Here is a 14,219-nt window from a genome sequence, read left to right as displayed (position 1 = left end):
AAAAAGTGAAAAGGTGGCAGGAAAAACTCAATAACCTATAGAAGGAATACTTTAGATTTTGGGGGCAATTAACTTCTCTGTGGAAACAAAAGACTGAATTACAACATCAGCTATTTTTAGGGAAAATATGAAACATAGGTTTTCGTCTTTCTAGAGCTAAAATAAGGGTGAGGGCTCTTCAAGGCTATAACGAAGGGAGAACTTTCATTCATAAGCAGTATCATCCACCAGCTTTTCAAGAGAACTGACCTACAGTTCAGAGATATCATTTAAAATAAAAAATGAATTTTATTTATACATTTGGTTTTATTACTTAGTTTAACTGCCAGCAACCTAAGTAATAATGATAGTCTTGATTATTTTTAAAGTGGGTAACATTTTAAAAACTTATTTTTCTTCTCAAATATAGCAGTTAAAGGCCCTTATTTCCAATTACTATTATGAGGAAAAACATAGTGGACCTCTCTCTTATTCAAGAGTTCTGCCAATACACATCTGTATTAGAGGTAGGGAAATACAAATATGTGGACTTTGCTATTTGCAAGCCCCTTTTTAAATGAAAGACAATGGCTGTACTAGGGAAGAGAAGTAAAACTGAAACTGATGACTTGAAATTTTGGAACTACTAAATATAATTCTGTAACCAATTCCTCTTCAGAGGAATAATTAAGAATTGGCTACTATACATTATGGAAATACATTGAATAGGTGCCTATTACCCTTTTCTGGTTTGGCATTTTCACTTCTTTTTTTTTTTTTGGAGACAGAGTCTCACTCTGTCACCTAGGCTGGAGTGCGGTGGTGCGATCACAATTCACTGCAGCCTTGATGCTCTGGGCTCAGGCGATCCTCCTGTCTCAGCCTTCTGAGTAGCTGGGACTATAGGCATGCACAACCATACCTGGCTAATTTTTGTATTTTTTATTGAGATGGGGTTTTGTTTGCCCAGGCTGGTCTTGAACTGCCGGGCTTAAGCAATCTGCCCGCCTCAGCCTCCCAAAATGCTGGAATTATAAGGTATGAGCCACCGTGTCTGGCCAGCACTATCACTTTTAAATATGTTTCTACTTCTGACTTTGCTACCTTGGTCAAACAGCATATAGAAATATTAGCTGTGTAAAAATGTAGATGGTCTTCCTAGAAGTCACACTTCATTCTCTTATATAAACAGATGCTTGCTGTTCTAATATTTCTTCTGATATGCGCTTCTTTTAATAATGGAACAATCTGTAAAGGAGTCACCTTCTCTATTCTTCTTTCTAGGTACACTGTAATTCCAATTTCAGTGTTTCTAAAACATAGGCAAAATATCATGAAAAGAACATGAGGCAGGACTACAAATTATTACTATGGCTATGAGTAGTGATATGGAGAAAACTGGGTTAACTTTTGGTAAAGTAATGGAAATGAACTTATTTCTTTCACAAAAATATGTGTTCTTTAACCTGCCTTGACGTTCTTTTTTTTCCCAGGTATTTAAATAAACTGAAAAGCTACCTTTAGAACACAGTTGCTGTTCACAAGGAGATTCCCTGGCTTAATGTCTCGATGTAAAATGCCAGCTGAATGTAGATATTTCAAACCTGAAATAACAAACAGATTTAACTGCAGATATTTAATTCCTTTTACTCAACCAAAAATTTTTTAAAAACCTTGGAAGAAAACAGTAGAGGATTTAAAATTGATCCCTAAATAACTGCATAATGAACATTATTAAAAGCTAGTCTCACCTCAAAATATCATAATTTTGCTACAGTAAAATAAAATGTCACCAAAGGTTTGCAAAGTCTAGAGATAATGTCTATAATTTCAACAATTATGTAGGTTTAAATACAGATAAGCTTCTTAGGCACTCGAGTTAAGACCATAGTAATAACCTTAGATTGCTAGTCAGTGTGGCTACTGGACTGCTGTTATTGATACTCTTAACCTGCAACTCGGAGCCTTCTCCAACAAAACAGTTTCCATTAACCCACATGGAGCCTTTCCCAGGACGGGTGTTTCACTGATAAGACCAAATTCAGGAACTTGCCCACATTGTCAGTAGTATTCTTTACCACTCAGAATCAAGAGGGTAATGAACCACTTTAAAAATATTTCTGACATCTTAGAAGACCAGTGCCTTCATTCAGTACTGCTAAAGGTCCCAGCCTCAACGTTGAGTCCTTTTTGTGTGCGTTTTTCCTTTTCTTTTTTTTTTTTTAATTTGAGACAGGGTCTTACTCTGTAACCTAGGCAGGAGTGCGGTGGTATGATCACAGCTCACTGAAACCTCAACTTTCCTGGCTCAAGCCATGCTCCCACCTCAGGCTCCTGAGAAGTGGGAACTATGGGCATGTATCACCATATCTGGCTAATGGGTTGAGTCTTTTTTGGATAAAATGTAGCAAATCACATTTTTCACAAGTACAAAAAGAGCCAATATCTTCCCCATTTTCTCCTACCACAGAATATGAACAAATCTATTGGAGGTGAACATTATTAGTTTTTTTGAGACGGAGTCTCACTGTGTCGCTCATGCTGGAGTGCAGTGACACGATCTCGGCTCACTGCAGCCTCCATCTCCCAGGTTCACTCGATTCTCCTGCCTCAGCCTCCCAAGTAGCTGAGACTACAGGCAAGCGCCACCATGCCCAGCTAAGTTTTGTATTTGTTTAGAGTAGAGTGTAGTTTTGCCATGTTGGCCAGGCTGGTCTTGAATTTCTGACCTCAAATGATCTGCCTGCCTCAGCATCCCAAAGTGCTGTGATTACACGCATGAATCACCTGGCTTGGAGGTGAGCTTTTTAGTTTTAATATTGCTTATGTGGCCAGGCACAGTAGCTCACGTCTGTAATCCCAGCACTTTGGGAAGCCAAGGCAGGCGGATCACGAGGTCAGAAGATCAAGACGAACCTGGCTAATACGGTGAAACCCTGTCTCTACTGAAAATACAAAAAAATTAGCTGGGCATGGTGGCAGGCGTCTGTAGTCCCAGCTACTTGGGAGGCTGAGGCAGGAGAATGGTGTGAACCTGGGAGGCAAAGCTTGCAGTGAGCCGAGATCGTGCCACTGCACTCCAGCCTGGGCAACAGAGTGACACTCTGTCTGGGAAAAAAAAAAAAAAAAGCTTATGTATTTTCATCCTTTTGGCATTTATTTTTCAATCGCTATAAAGAATCTCTTCTATGAATTCTGGGGCGGGTGTGGGGGGAAGTATTTTACTTACTAGGTAAGAAAGCTGTTTTAGGTTTAAGCAATTCTCTACTTGTAATGGCAAAATTCTCATGGACATACTTGATGGTCAGAAGAAGTGTCAATAATGTTGGCCCAAATCCTTTCTCAGTCAAGTACGTGCTCTTTAATGAGCCAGTCTAGAGTTATTTAGCTGGCTCTGTTTATTGGTCTTCCCAATCTACTTTGGTTTTAAGGGTCATTCTGTTTCTCTGGAGTTGGCTTCAGGTATGCCAGCCAATATTCAGACAGGCCCACCTACTGTTGGCTTGCAGGATGGACGTCATCTATAGGGGATATAGTCACTTTTCACCTGAGTCGTCTGATGACACATATTCCTATTCCGTTGAAAACTAAAGGCTGTTTTGTGAACTTCTGACAAACCATCCTGCTTATTCACCTAGATTAGCCCACTCAACTGCCTAATGAATTTGACAGGGCTTTCTCTTTCATTACTGAAAACAAGAAATATTTGGCAACCCTAAAAAGCTTCTTCATTAACATTAAATATAGAAATTATAAAATATGCTTTGTCAAAAGAAAAAAGTCTTTAGAGAAGAAGAAAACCTTGGAAGGTCAGATTAAAGTCTAAATGAGAAGCAAAACATTTCATTTACAGTGTGACAGCACCTTTTTCTTCATAAAGAAATCTTACCTCGCAAAATCTGATAAAGAAAAACTTTGACATGATCTGAGCTGAGTGGTTGAGGAGAGACGATAATTTTATGTAGGTCACTCTGCATCAATTCTGTGACAACATATCTTGAAGTTTTAAGTTAAGGAGAGTTCAACGAATTCAGTCCCCTACCCCCTCAAAGTGGTGACCAGATCCAAAAAATAACTTCCATTCTCAAGGCTGGAAAAGTGGGCAAAGAAAGCTTCTAGACAGCATGACATACGTGAGAATTCCAGCCCTCACAAGATAAAACACTACTAAAATCAAAAGAACTTACATGTTTAAAAGTCAGCAGAAGTAAACGACCAAATGATTTCCTTATAATCAGCATTATAAAAGACAAAACCAAAGGTAAACATTTTAAATAACAGCCAGGCCAGGAAAAGTATGACGACCAAACAGTCTTGAGTTCTACTTAGACATGTTACAGGAATGTCCTTTGAATCCAAACAAATGGGGATTGGTGGTCTCATCTTAGGCCACCATGACACCAGTGGAAAAGATCACGACCTATCCAAGGGTCGTGGCTTGTTTCATTATAAAATATGGTATTCTTAAACACATGTAAAGTAATTAGTTAAGTCTCTCCACAATCTTAGTAATTTAGTTCTTTTATTATTTAACTTTGTATGTATTTATGAAACACCCCTCCCCACTACCACCAGTAGATTTCAAGCTTCCTATACGTTGTACTCTGTTGTATGTCTAGGGTTTTGCTCAATGGACACATGGCAGATGATTAAAGGCTGGAGCCTGGAGAGCCATGGAGATATGGAATCCAAGACTCTTGTGAAGCACATGAGTGTTAGATACATTAGAGAAGCAAAAGTATGGTAAATCTTATAATTTAAGTATTAAGTTTTCTTAAGGCAATTTCTAATTTAATGTTTTAGCAAAAACAAGTAGGAAAGGGGATAACTTGGGAACAGGGAGAAGAAATGATAACAGCCTTTGACAAAAGCAATTGAAAGCTCCCTCCTCCTCGAGACATTTTTTCCAAATTGCTTTAGTCTCCTTTTTTCTTCAACCACTGTACGTTGAAATGCCCCATGGCTGCTGGTCCTCAGTCCTCTTCCCTATCCATACTCATGGATACTTGGATCCAGTCCCATGTCTTTAAATAATATCCATGCTGATGACTCCCAAATTTCTCTCTCTAGTTAATCTTCTTTCCTTAAGTGCAGACTTGTATATCAAACTGCCTATTATTTCCCCTGGATACCTAATTGACATTTCAAACTAACAAGTCCAAAACTGTCCAAATCCTTCTTAGTTGCTCGCACCACAAACCACATCAGGGAGTTATCCTTGACTCCCCCTTTCTCTTTCACCATACCTCCAATTTTCAGAAAATCCTTCAAAATTTAGCCAGAATTAACGCCACTTCTTATATCCACTGCTACTACTCTGGCCCAAGACTGCTATATTTCTAAAACACAGCAGCCAGGATAAATCTTTTTTACTATTATATTTTTTATTTTGCCTATATACTGAAATTTACTTTATTATATAGAAAATATAATTTTTAAGGCTTTATTAGACATTCTAAGATATTTTAATCTTAGGTTTTATCATCCAGATTCTTTCCAAAGAAATATATTCTACTTCGTAATGAAAGTTTATGAGAAAATGATATTTGGCATGTAGGATTCACTTATAGGACAGTTTTCAGTGACATGTTAAAATTATTCTATAAAATGATGAAGAGTTAAATAATGACATCAGGGTTACAGTTTTTAATAGTTTTTATTCAAACTATTTTTCTTAAAAAATTTTCAAACACACACAAAATTACACAGAGATGATCCATATACACACTTACCACCTAGAATCTACACTGCATATTTTGCTATAATTGCTTTGTCACACATCTATCTATTGCTCTTTCCATCCATCAATTCATCCAAAACTGGATGCATTTCACAGAATGATCTTGTAGGATGAAGGCCAAATTATGTCACTTTTCTGCAAAAGCTTTCCATTTCATTTAAGAGCAAAAGCCAGTCCTTAAAATGGTCTCACAGGCCATAAATCATTTGGCCTTCTTACTTCTCTGACCTCTTCTATTGTTTTCTTCCTGGATATTCTCTGAACATGCTAGACACACTCCAATCTTAGGCCTTAGCTATTCCCTCTTCATGGACTGTACTTCCTGACATTTATTTGGTTAACTCTTTCACGTCCTTTGTGGTTTTGCTCCAATTTTATCTTTCAAATGAGGCCTACATCAACCACTCTGACACTACAGTCAGGCGTCATATAATGATGTTTGGTTGATGAAGGACTACATGTATAAAGGTGGTCCCATAGATTGTAACGGTGCTGAAAATTCCTATTGTATTGCCTAGGGGTGTCTTGGTGACTAACCCTGTGCAGGCTTAGGCTAATGTGTATGTTTGTGTCTTATTTTAAAAAGTGAAAAAGCAACTCAGACCTCAACTCTATAAAAAATTCAGCCAGGTGTGGTGGCTTGTGCCTGTAGTCCCAGCAGTTACTGAGGACATTGATGTGGAAGGATTACCTGACCCTGGGAGGTCAAGGTTGCAGTGAGCCATGACTGCACCACTGCAATTCAGCCTAGGCAACAGAGTGAGAAAAATAAACAAATAAAAAGAAAAAAATATTTTTATATAGCTGTATAATGTCCCTGTGTTTTAAGCTAAGTGTTAATACAAAAGAGTAAAATATTTAACAAAATTAAAAAGTTTAGAAAGTAAAAAAGTTACAGTAAGCTAGGGTTAATTTATATTAAAGAAACATTAAAGAAAGAAACTTAGGAGGGGGAGGAGGAAAAAAATAAACTTAGTGTAGCTTAAGAGCACAGAGTTTATAAAGTCTATAGTAATGCACAGTAATGTTTTAGGCTTTCAGATTCACTAACCACTCACTGACACACCCAGAGCAATTTCCAGTCCTGCAAGCTCCATTCTTGTTAAGTGCCCTATACAGGTGTACCATTTTTATCTTTTATATCATATTTTTACTGTACCTTTTCTATGTTCAGGTATGTTTAGATATATAAATACTTACTATTGTGTTAAAACTGCCTACAGTATTCAGTACGGTAACATGTTGTACACTTGTACAGGTTTGTAGCCTAGGATCAATAGGTTATACCATACAGCTTAGATGTGTAATAGGCTAGACCATCTGGGTTTGTGTAACAACCTGTACTCCCTGTCTACTTGCTGTCCCCTTGCACAGCTTTACTTTTTCTTCTTCCCTTAGTAGTTATTATCCTATAATTTCCTTATGTTTATTCTGTCTGTATTGCCAAGCCTGCACCAAAAAGGCAAGTGTTTTTGTCTGTTTTGTTCACAAATCTATCCCAAACTCTTAGAATAGTGTCTGCACATAGTAGGTCCCTATAAATATTTGATGAATTAAGGTATATTGAGTACCTGCTAGGTACTAGGTACTCTACTTAGTATTTTAAACATATAATCTCATCTAATTTTCACAGTTACTCTACAAAGTATGTAGTGGTACCCCTAAATTTAGATAAAGAAACTGACATTAACAGAAGACAATCTGCCTACGGTTACATAGTAGTGAAGTTTTTAGATCTGATCATGTCTAAAATTGCTTCAATGGTTCTATGCAATTTTGGATTTATCTTCTTTTCTTATTCTTTTTTTAAAGTAACATTTTTAAAAACTCTAATAAAGTAGGCCAGGTGGGTGGCTCATGCCTGTAACCCCAGCACTTTGGCAAGCCCAGGAGGGTGGACTGCTTGAGCCCAGGAGCTCGAGACCAGCCTGGGCAACATGGAGAAATCCCATCTCTATAAAAAATTTAAGAAATAGGTCAGGTGCGGTGGCTCACGCCTGTAATCCTAGCACTTTGGGAGGCTGAGGCAAGTGGATCATCTGAGGTCAGGAGTTTGAGACCAGCCTGGCCAACATGGTGAAACCCTGTCTCCACTAAAAATACAAAAACTAGCTTGATGTGGTGGTGGGTACCTATAGTCCCAGTTACTTGGAGGCTGAGGCAGGAGAACCACTTTAACACAGGAGGCAGAGGTTGCGGTGAGCTGAGATCGTGCCACTGTACTCCAGCCTGGATGACAGAGCAAGACTTTGTCTTAAAAAAAATTTTTTTTTTAAGAAATAGATGAGTGTTGTGGCTGGTGCCTGTAGTCCCCGCTACTCAGGAGGCTGAGGTGGGAGGATCACTTGAGCCCGGGAGGCAGGGGTTGCAGTGAGCCCTGATCTTGCCACTGCACTCCAGCCTGGGTAACAGAGTGAGACCCTGTCTCAAAAACAAACAAAACCCCCCACAACTATCACAAAATATACTAAATGTTCATTGTGTTCTTTATAGAATAATTTCAACTAATAAATGCAGAAACAATTATAGAATTAGAAAAAAAAATCACAGTTTTGCAATCTCTGGAGCTAGGCACCATCAATGGCTGGTAAAATCACTTGAAAAGGATGAGTGTGAGACTGACATCACTTCAATCCACCACTCAATCTTAGCATAATTTAATGTGGGACAAGAATATTATGTTTGTGATATGCACACCACTGTCTACAAGTATTCATGTCCCAAAAAACTTAATTTGAATGTAATCAATCATCTAGCTCTAATGACCAGTTAACTAGAAATATGTGGAATTAAAAAACAAGACATTAAGAAGAAGCAATCTGCTAAACACACAATGTGGACCACTCTTCAGGAAAAAATTATCTAACAAATCAATGACCATCTCCCTCCCACTGCCACAAAAAAAAAAATGTGTGTTATGGGGTGAAGGGCAGGCAGAAATGTTTGGGATAAGAGACTCAAGAGACATAATAACCACACATACATGTGAACTTTGTTTAGATCCTTATTCAAAAAGTGACTCTTGAGGCAATCAGAGAACAGATATTAAGGAATTAGCTAATTTTATTAGGTGTGATAATGGCATAATGGTTGTTTTCAAGATACTTATCTGTTAGAAATTCACATTTAAGTATTTATAGGTGGGATAATGTGATGTTTGGTTATCTACTTTAAAATACTCCAGCCCTCCTTTCCCTTCCCCTCAATAAAAAGGAAAAGAGGAAATGAGATTGGCAAAATGATTAAATATTGTTAAAGCTGAGCAAGAGGTACATAAGTTATATACTTACATACTACCTCCTCTTATATTTTTGTATATATTTTTGCATATTTTGTATATATTTTTATATATTTTGAAAATTTCCATAATAGTTTTCTTAAACTTCATTGTAGAAAATATAAAATATATAAAAAAAGCAAGAATATTAAAAATATCCAGAATTCTACCTCTTTGGGTGAACTATAACATTTTGATGAAAATAATGTGCACGAGTACATGCATGTATATTTAAAATAAAACTGGTATTATATACTTTTTTAAAAAATATTTTAAGTTCTAGGGTACATGTGCACAATGTGCAGGTTACATATACATGAGCCATGTTGGTTTGCTGCACCTATCAAAATCGTCATTTACACTAGGTATTTCTTCTAATGCTATCCCACCCCCAACCCCCCACCCCCTGACAGGCCCTGGTGTGTGATGTTCCCTGCCCTGTGTGCAAGTGTTCTCATTGTTCAATTCCCACCTATGAGTGAGAATATGCTGTTTGGTTTTCTGTCCTTGTGATAGTTTGCTGAGAATGATGCTTTCCAGTTTCATCCATCTCCCTGCAAAGGACATGAACTCATCCTTTTTTATGGCTGCATAGTATCCGTGGTGTATATGTGCCACATTTTCTTAACCCAGTCTATCACTGATGGACATTTGGGTTGGTTCCAAGTCTTTTGCTATTGTGAATAGTGCCACAATAAACATATGTGTGCATATGCCTTTATAACAGCATGATTTATAATCCTTTGGGTATATAACCAGTAATGGGATCGCTGGGTCAAATGGTATTTCTAGTACTAGATCCTTGAGGAATCGCCACACTGTCTTCCATAATGGTTGAACTAATTTATACTCCCACTAACAGTGTAAAAGCATTCCTATTTCTCCACATCCTCTCCAGCATTTGTTGTTTCCTGACTTTTTAATGACTTTTTAACTTTTCTGTTGCCTGTTCTTTTAATAAAATGTAAGGATCTAAACACAAAACAAGCAAAGGAATCCCTTGCTTATCGCATTCAATGGTCTAATAATGCAGAATTTTAATGACTGCATAGTGTTCTAACGTGTGGATATATTATAATTCATTTAACCAAGTGATCATTGTTAAAAAGCTATTTCTAATTTTACTTTTTACTATTTGACTTTTTGAGATGGAGTCTTGCTCTGTCACCCAGGCTGGAGTGGAGTGCCGTGATCTCGGCTCAGAATTCTGCAGCCTCCATTTCCCAGGTTCAAGCGATCCTCGTGCCTCAGCCTCCCGAGTAGCTAGCATTAGAAGCGCACACCACTGTGCCCGACTAATTTTTGTATTTTTAGTAGAGATGGGGTTTTGCCATGTGGTTTTGCCAGGCTGGTTTTTAACTCCTGACCTCAAGTGATCTGCCCACCTCAGTATCCCAAAGTGCTGGGATTACAGGTGTGAGCCACTGAGACTGGGCTATTTTTAATTATTTTAAATAACCTTGAGATAAACATCCTATACATAGAATTTTATGTGGATCTGAGGATATTATATATACTTTTAAAAAGTTTTAAAATACTGTAAACTCCATATTATATATATTCTTTTATATCATTTTACATGCTTAAATAGTACTCCATTTTACGTAATATGTCAGGAGTTAAGTCATCTCCTGCCACTGGATGTTTACAATATTATTGTTTCACTATTATGTAGCTCTGTGGGAGTGCTTAGAGCTTTAAGGTATTATTTCATGAGGAACCCTCAATTATATATAGATCCTCCTTCCTGGGTCAAGCATTTATTCAGAAGAGTTCTCCAATCTTCTTTCTGAGGATGAATAGGTCAGGCTGCCAGAATTCTATGTTAGTGGGTGTCCAGGGAATAAACTTTTAGTCTCCAGCAGGGTGGGGGAAGAAGATCTGAGCATCTTACTACTTCTAAAACAGTCTTGCAACCAATCCGATGTTTAGGCCCACCTGTACTCCCACTTTCTGAGATAATTGATGCCTCTAATTCCTGAGACTTTCTGACATTCTGTAGCAAATCAACCTGTTTCTGGGTTCTCATTACTGCCACCTTAGATTTCTGCCTTTTCTAGTCTGAATTTGTAACCCTTTAGTGAAATTTAAGGGGACTACAGGAAGGAATGGTAGTAAAGATTTATATTCTATCCACTGTGTTTTAAGGTTGAAAATTCTTTACATGTTTATTGGCCATGCATATGTGTGACCATGAAAGAGAGAAAAAAAAAAAAAAAAAAAGGAAAAGCAAGAGTGAGAGCAAACTGTTCCTGTCCTTTGCTCAATTTTCTACAGGGATGATAATTTTTTTGTAATACTGCTTCTCATATTAAGGATATTAACCCGCTAGTATGTACTGAAAAAAGTCACAGGATGGTGATATAAAAAAACTGCTGCTTGCACCTTTAAGTCTTAATCAGAAGTCCCAATATTCTTGAGTTGCACTGGTTCCAGAATTCTCAAGGGAGAGGAAACAAAGGACCATTACACAGAAAAAACCCAAACAACAAAACAAAAACAAAAACTTCACAATTGCCATCCCTGTATTAAGTGTTTTGTTATGTTCTGAGTATCTGTGTCTTCCCCAAAAATCATAGGTTGAAATGCTAACCCCCAAGAAGATGTGATTAAGAGGTGGGACCTTTGGGAGGTGATTACGTCATGAGGGCAGAGCCTCTCTATAAAAAGAGGCCTAATGGAGTTTGTTAGTCCTTTCCACAATGTTAGGTTATATTAAAGACTGTCAACTAGGAAATGGGGCCTCAGCAGACACCAAATCTGCCAGTACTGTGATTTTGGACTTCTCAGCCTCCAGAACTGTCAGAAATAAATTAGTGTTGTTTATAAACCACTCAGTTTATGGCATTTTGTTATAGCAGAATGGATGGACTAAGACAATTATCAACTTGAGCTTTTGTTTTTTGTTTTGTTTTTTTTTTTTTGAGGCGGAATTTCACTCTTGTTGCCCAGGGTAAAGCGCGATGGCATGATCTCGGCTCACCACAACCTCCACCTCCCAGGTTCAAGCTATTCTCCTGCCTCAGCCTCCTGAGTAGCTGGGACTACAGGCATGTGCCACCATGCCCGGCTAATCTTTATATTTTTAGTAGAGATAGGGTTTCTCCATGTTGGTCAGGCTGGTATTGAACTCCCGACCTTAGGTGATCTGCCTGCCTCGGCCTCTCAAAGTGCTGGGATTACAGGTGGGAGCCACCGGGTCTGGCCAAAACTTGAGCTCTTATACAGGAAAAAAAAAAAAATAATAATAATCCTGAAGTACCAATAACCAGGCATGGTGGCTCATGCCTATAATCCCAACATTTTGGGAGGTCAAGGCAGAAGGATTACTTAAGCTCAGCAGTTCAAGACCTGCCTGGGCACCTTAACGACACCCTGCCTCTACAAAAAAAATAAAGTTAGCTGGGCATGGTGGCATGCATCTGTAGTCCCGACTACTAGGGAGGCTGAGGTGGGAGGATCACTTGAGCCTAGGAGGTCGACGCTGTGGTGAGCCATGATTGCACCACTGCACTCCCACCTGGGTGACAGAGTGAGTCCCTATCTCAAAAAAAAAAGTACAAAGCATTTATGTGTATGGGATGTCAGTCAGATCTGCTGAGTTTATTGACTTTTTTTTTTTTGCTTTTGCCAGGATTGAAGAGTTCTTTCATGGATGTGAAGAACAGATTATATTCTATTCTTCTTCACATATCTTCAAAATTGGCAGCCAAGTTGTGATGCCAGAATCCTTACTGTTAGTAGTGACAGTTAGTAAGCTCATAAGCAGCCGAGAGAAAACATCTTAATTTTCAAGTTTATCAGGTTGAAATCATAGTGCTGGCACTTCGAAAATCTTGCTTTGACTTATAAATTTATAAATGAAACAAACTGATACAAAAGCCAAAAACAGAGAATAAGCATGAAATAATGTCATATGCTTTCTTCTAACAGTGACTACATTTTCAAAGAAAGGAGAAAATGGAAAACTGACTGGAGGGAGTACTGCTCTAAGCAGATATTTTATAACTAAGTACTTATTTCAGAAAAAGAAACCTGACATTTCATCTAGCATTATGAAACCTATCAGGTCAGGGTGTTGCTTACCCTATACCTGCTGGATTTGAATGGACAAACTGAACTATTTTTGACCAACAATAACACTTTCATATGATTCAACACAGAGCAAAGTATTACCAGATATCAAAAAACTGAAAAGGTATTCAAAATGAATATAGAGCATGATTTCAAATGGTAAGTCAATTCCTTCATACTAAGACCACATACACACGTGCATAATTTCTCACAAAATATAAACTAGCAGGCCTTCTGCAAAGCACAAATGACTATGTCACTATCTTCAGGATCCATGAACTTCAAAAACCTTTCATTCAACCTTCTATTATCTATTATAATATTTAAGAAAGCAGAGTTTAAAATAATGCTACTTTTATATCTCTGCTTCTGGAGAAGATGACAGGTTGGGTTAAAAAAGAATAGGGGCAGGTTAATTAACTTTAATTAACTGGAAAGTTCAGGGCAAAATACATAGAGCTCCTGTCTACCTCTACCATTTCCCACTTACTGTGGTGCAGAAAAGCTTTCCCTTTCTTTAGTATCTTTTAAACATAAAAGACTGGAAAATTTTAAATATAGGATTTTTATAAAGTGATTAAAACAGCCACTTTGCAGAGAATACGTTTTGTCAAGCTTTAGTTTAGCAAAGTAAATTCTTAGGGGAAATACATTTTTCATTCCATGAATAAAGCAGTGTTTTTCTTTATAGAAAACAATGTAACAACCAGGCCAACATTTTAAAATTTTCTTTGGAAAATAATTCCTGAATTTGAAGCTTTAACAATATAGCTTCAAAAATTCAGAAGCAATACACACCACCTTATGATACGGTTTTTGCTTTGCTCTAGCAGAAATCCTCTGAAGTCTCAATCCCCAGCATAATGTCTCCCAGATGTCTCAACTAGTTGCCATGCCAACTAAAGCAGCTTAAATTAAATGAGGTCCTGAAAAGGCACCTGCATCACTCCAGGTCTGTTGCACATTAAATAAAGCTCTCTTGACAGGGATTCAGAGGTGCCATTAACTTGAACAGCATCTATCTGATTATTGTTTCTGAGAAATTTAACGAGGGTCTCCAAACAAGAGTGAAAACAGGGTGCTCCTTCCCTCTCCCGGTCTTTCTAAATGGGACAGCCACTCCAACAGCTGGTGCACCCACTGGGTCAA

The 14,219-nt window shown here is 37.8% G+C and overlaps 1 protein-coding gene across 2 annotated transcripts in view; it reads right to left on the bottom strand.

The window, feature by feature from the left end:
• The window catches only part of NLK (nemo like kinase), a 152,789-nt gene that overhangs the window by 31,138 nt on the left and 107,432 nt on the right, over window positions 1-14,219 (bottom strand). For both annotated transcript variants that reach the window (XM_010372304.2, XM_010372305.2), the window contains exons 4-5: window positions 3,869-3,975; window positions 1,498-1,583 (exon numbers count right to left, since the gene is read on the bottom strand). In XM_010372304.2, the coding sequence (XP_010370606.1) occupies window positions 1,498-1,583; window positions 3,869-3,975 (193 nt within the window). The remainder of the gene's footprint in view (window positions 1-1,497; window positions 1,584-3,868; window positions 3,976-14,219) is intronic.

This window comes from Rhinopithecus roxellana, chromosome 19, assembly GCF_007565055.1.
Source record: "Rhinopithecus roxellana isolate Shanxi Qingling chromosome 19, ASM756505v1, whole genome shotgun sequence".
NCBI classification, from domain to species: domain Eukaryota; kingdom Metazoa; phylum Chordata; class Mammalia; order Primates; family Cercopithecidae; genus Rhinopithecus; species Rhinopithecus roxellana.
Note: the sequence above shows the minus strand (reverse complement) of the source record. Positions and strands in the feature narration are given on the sequence as shown.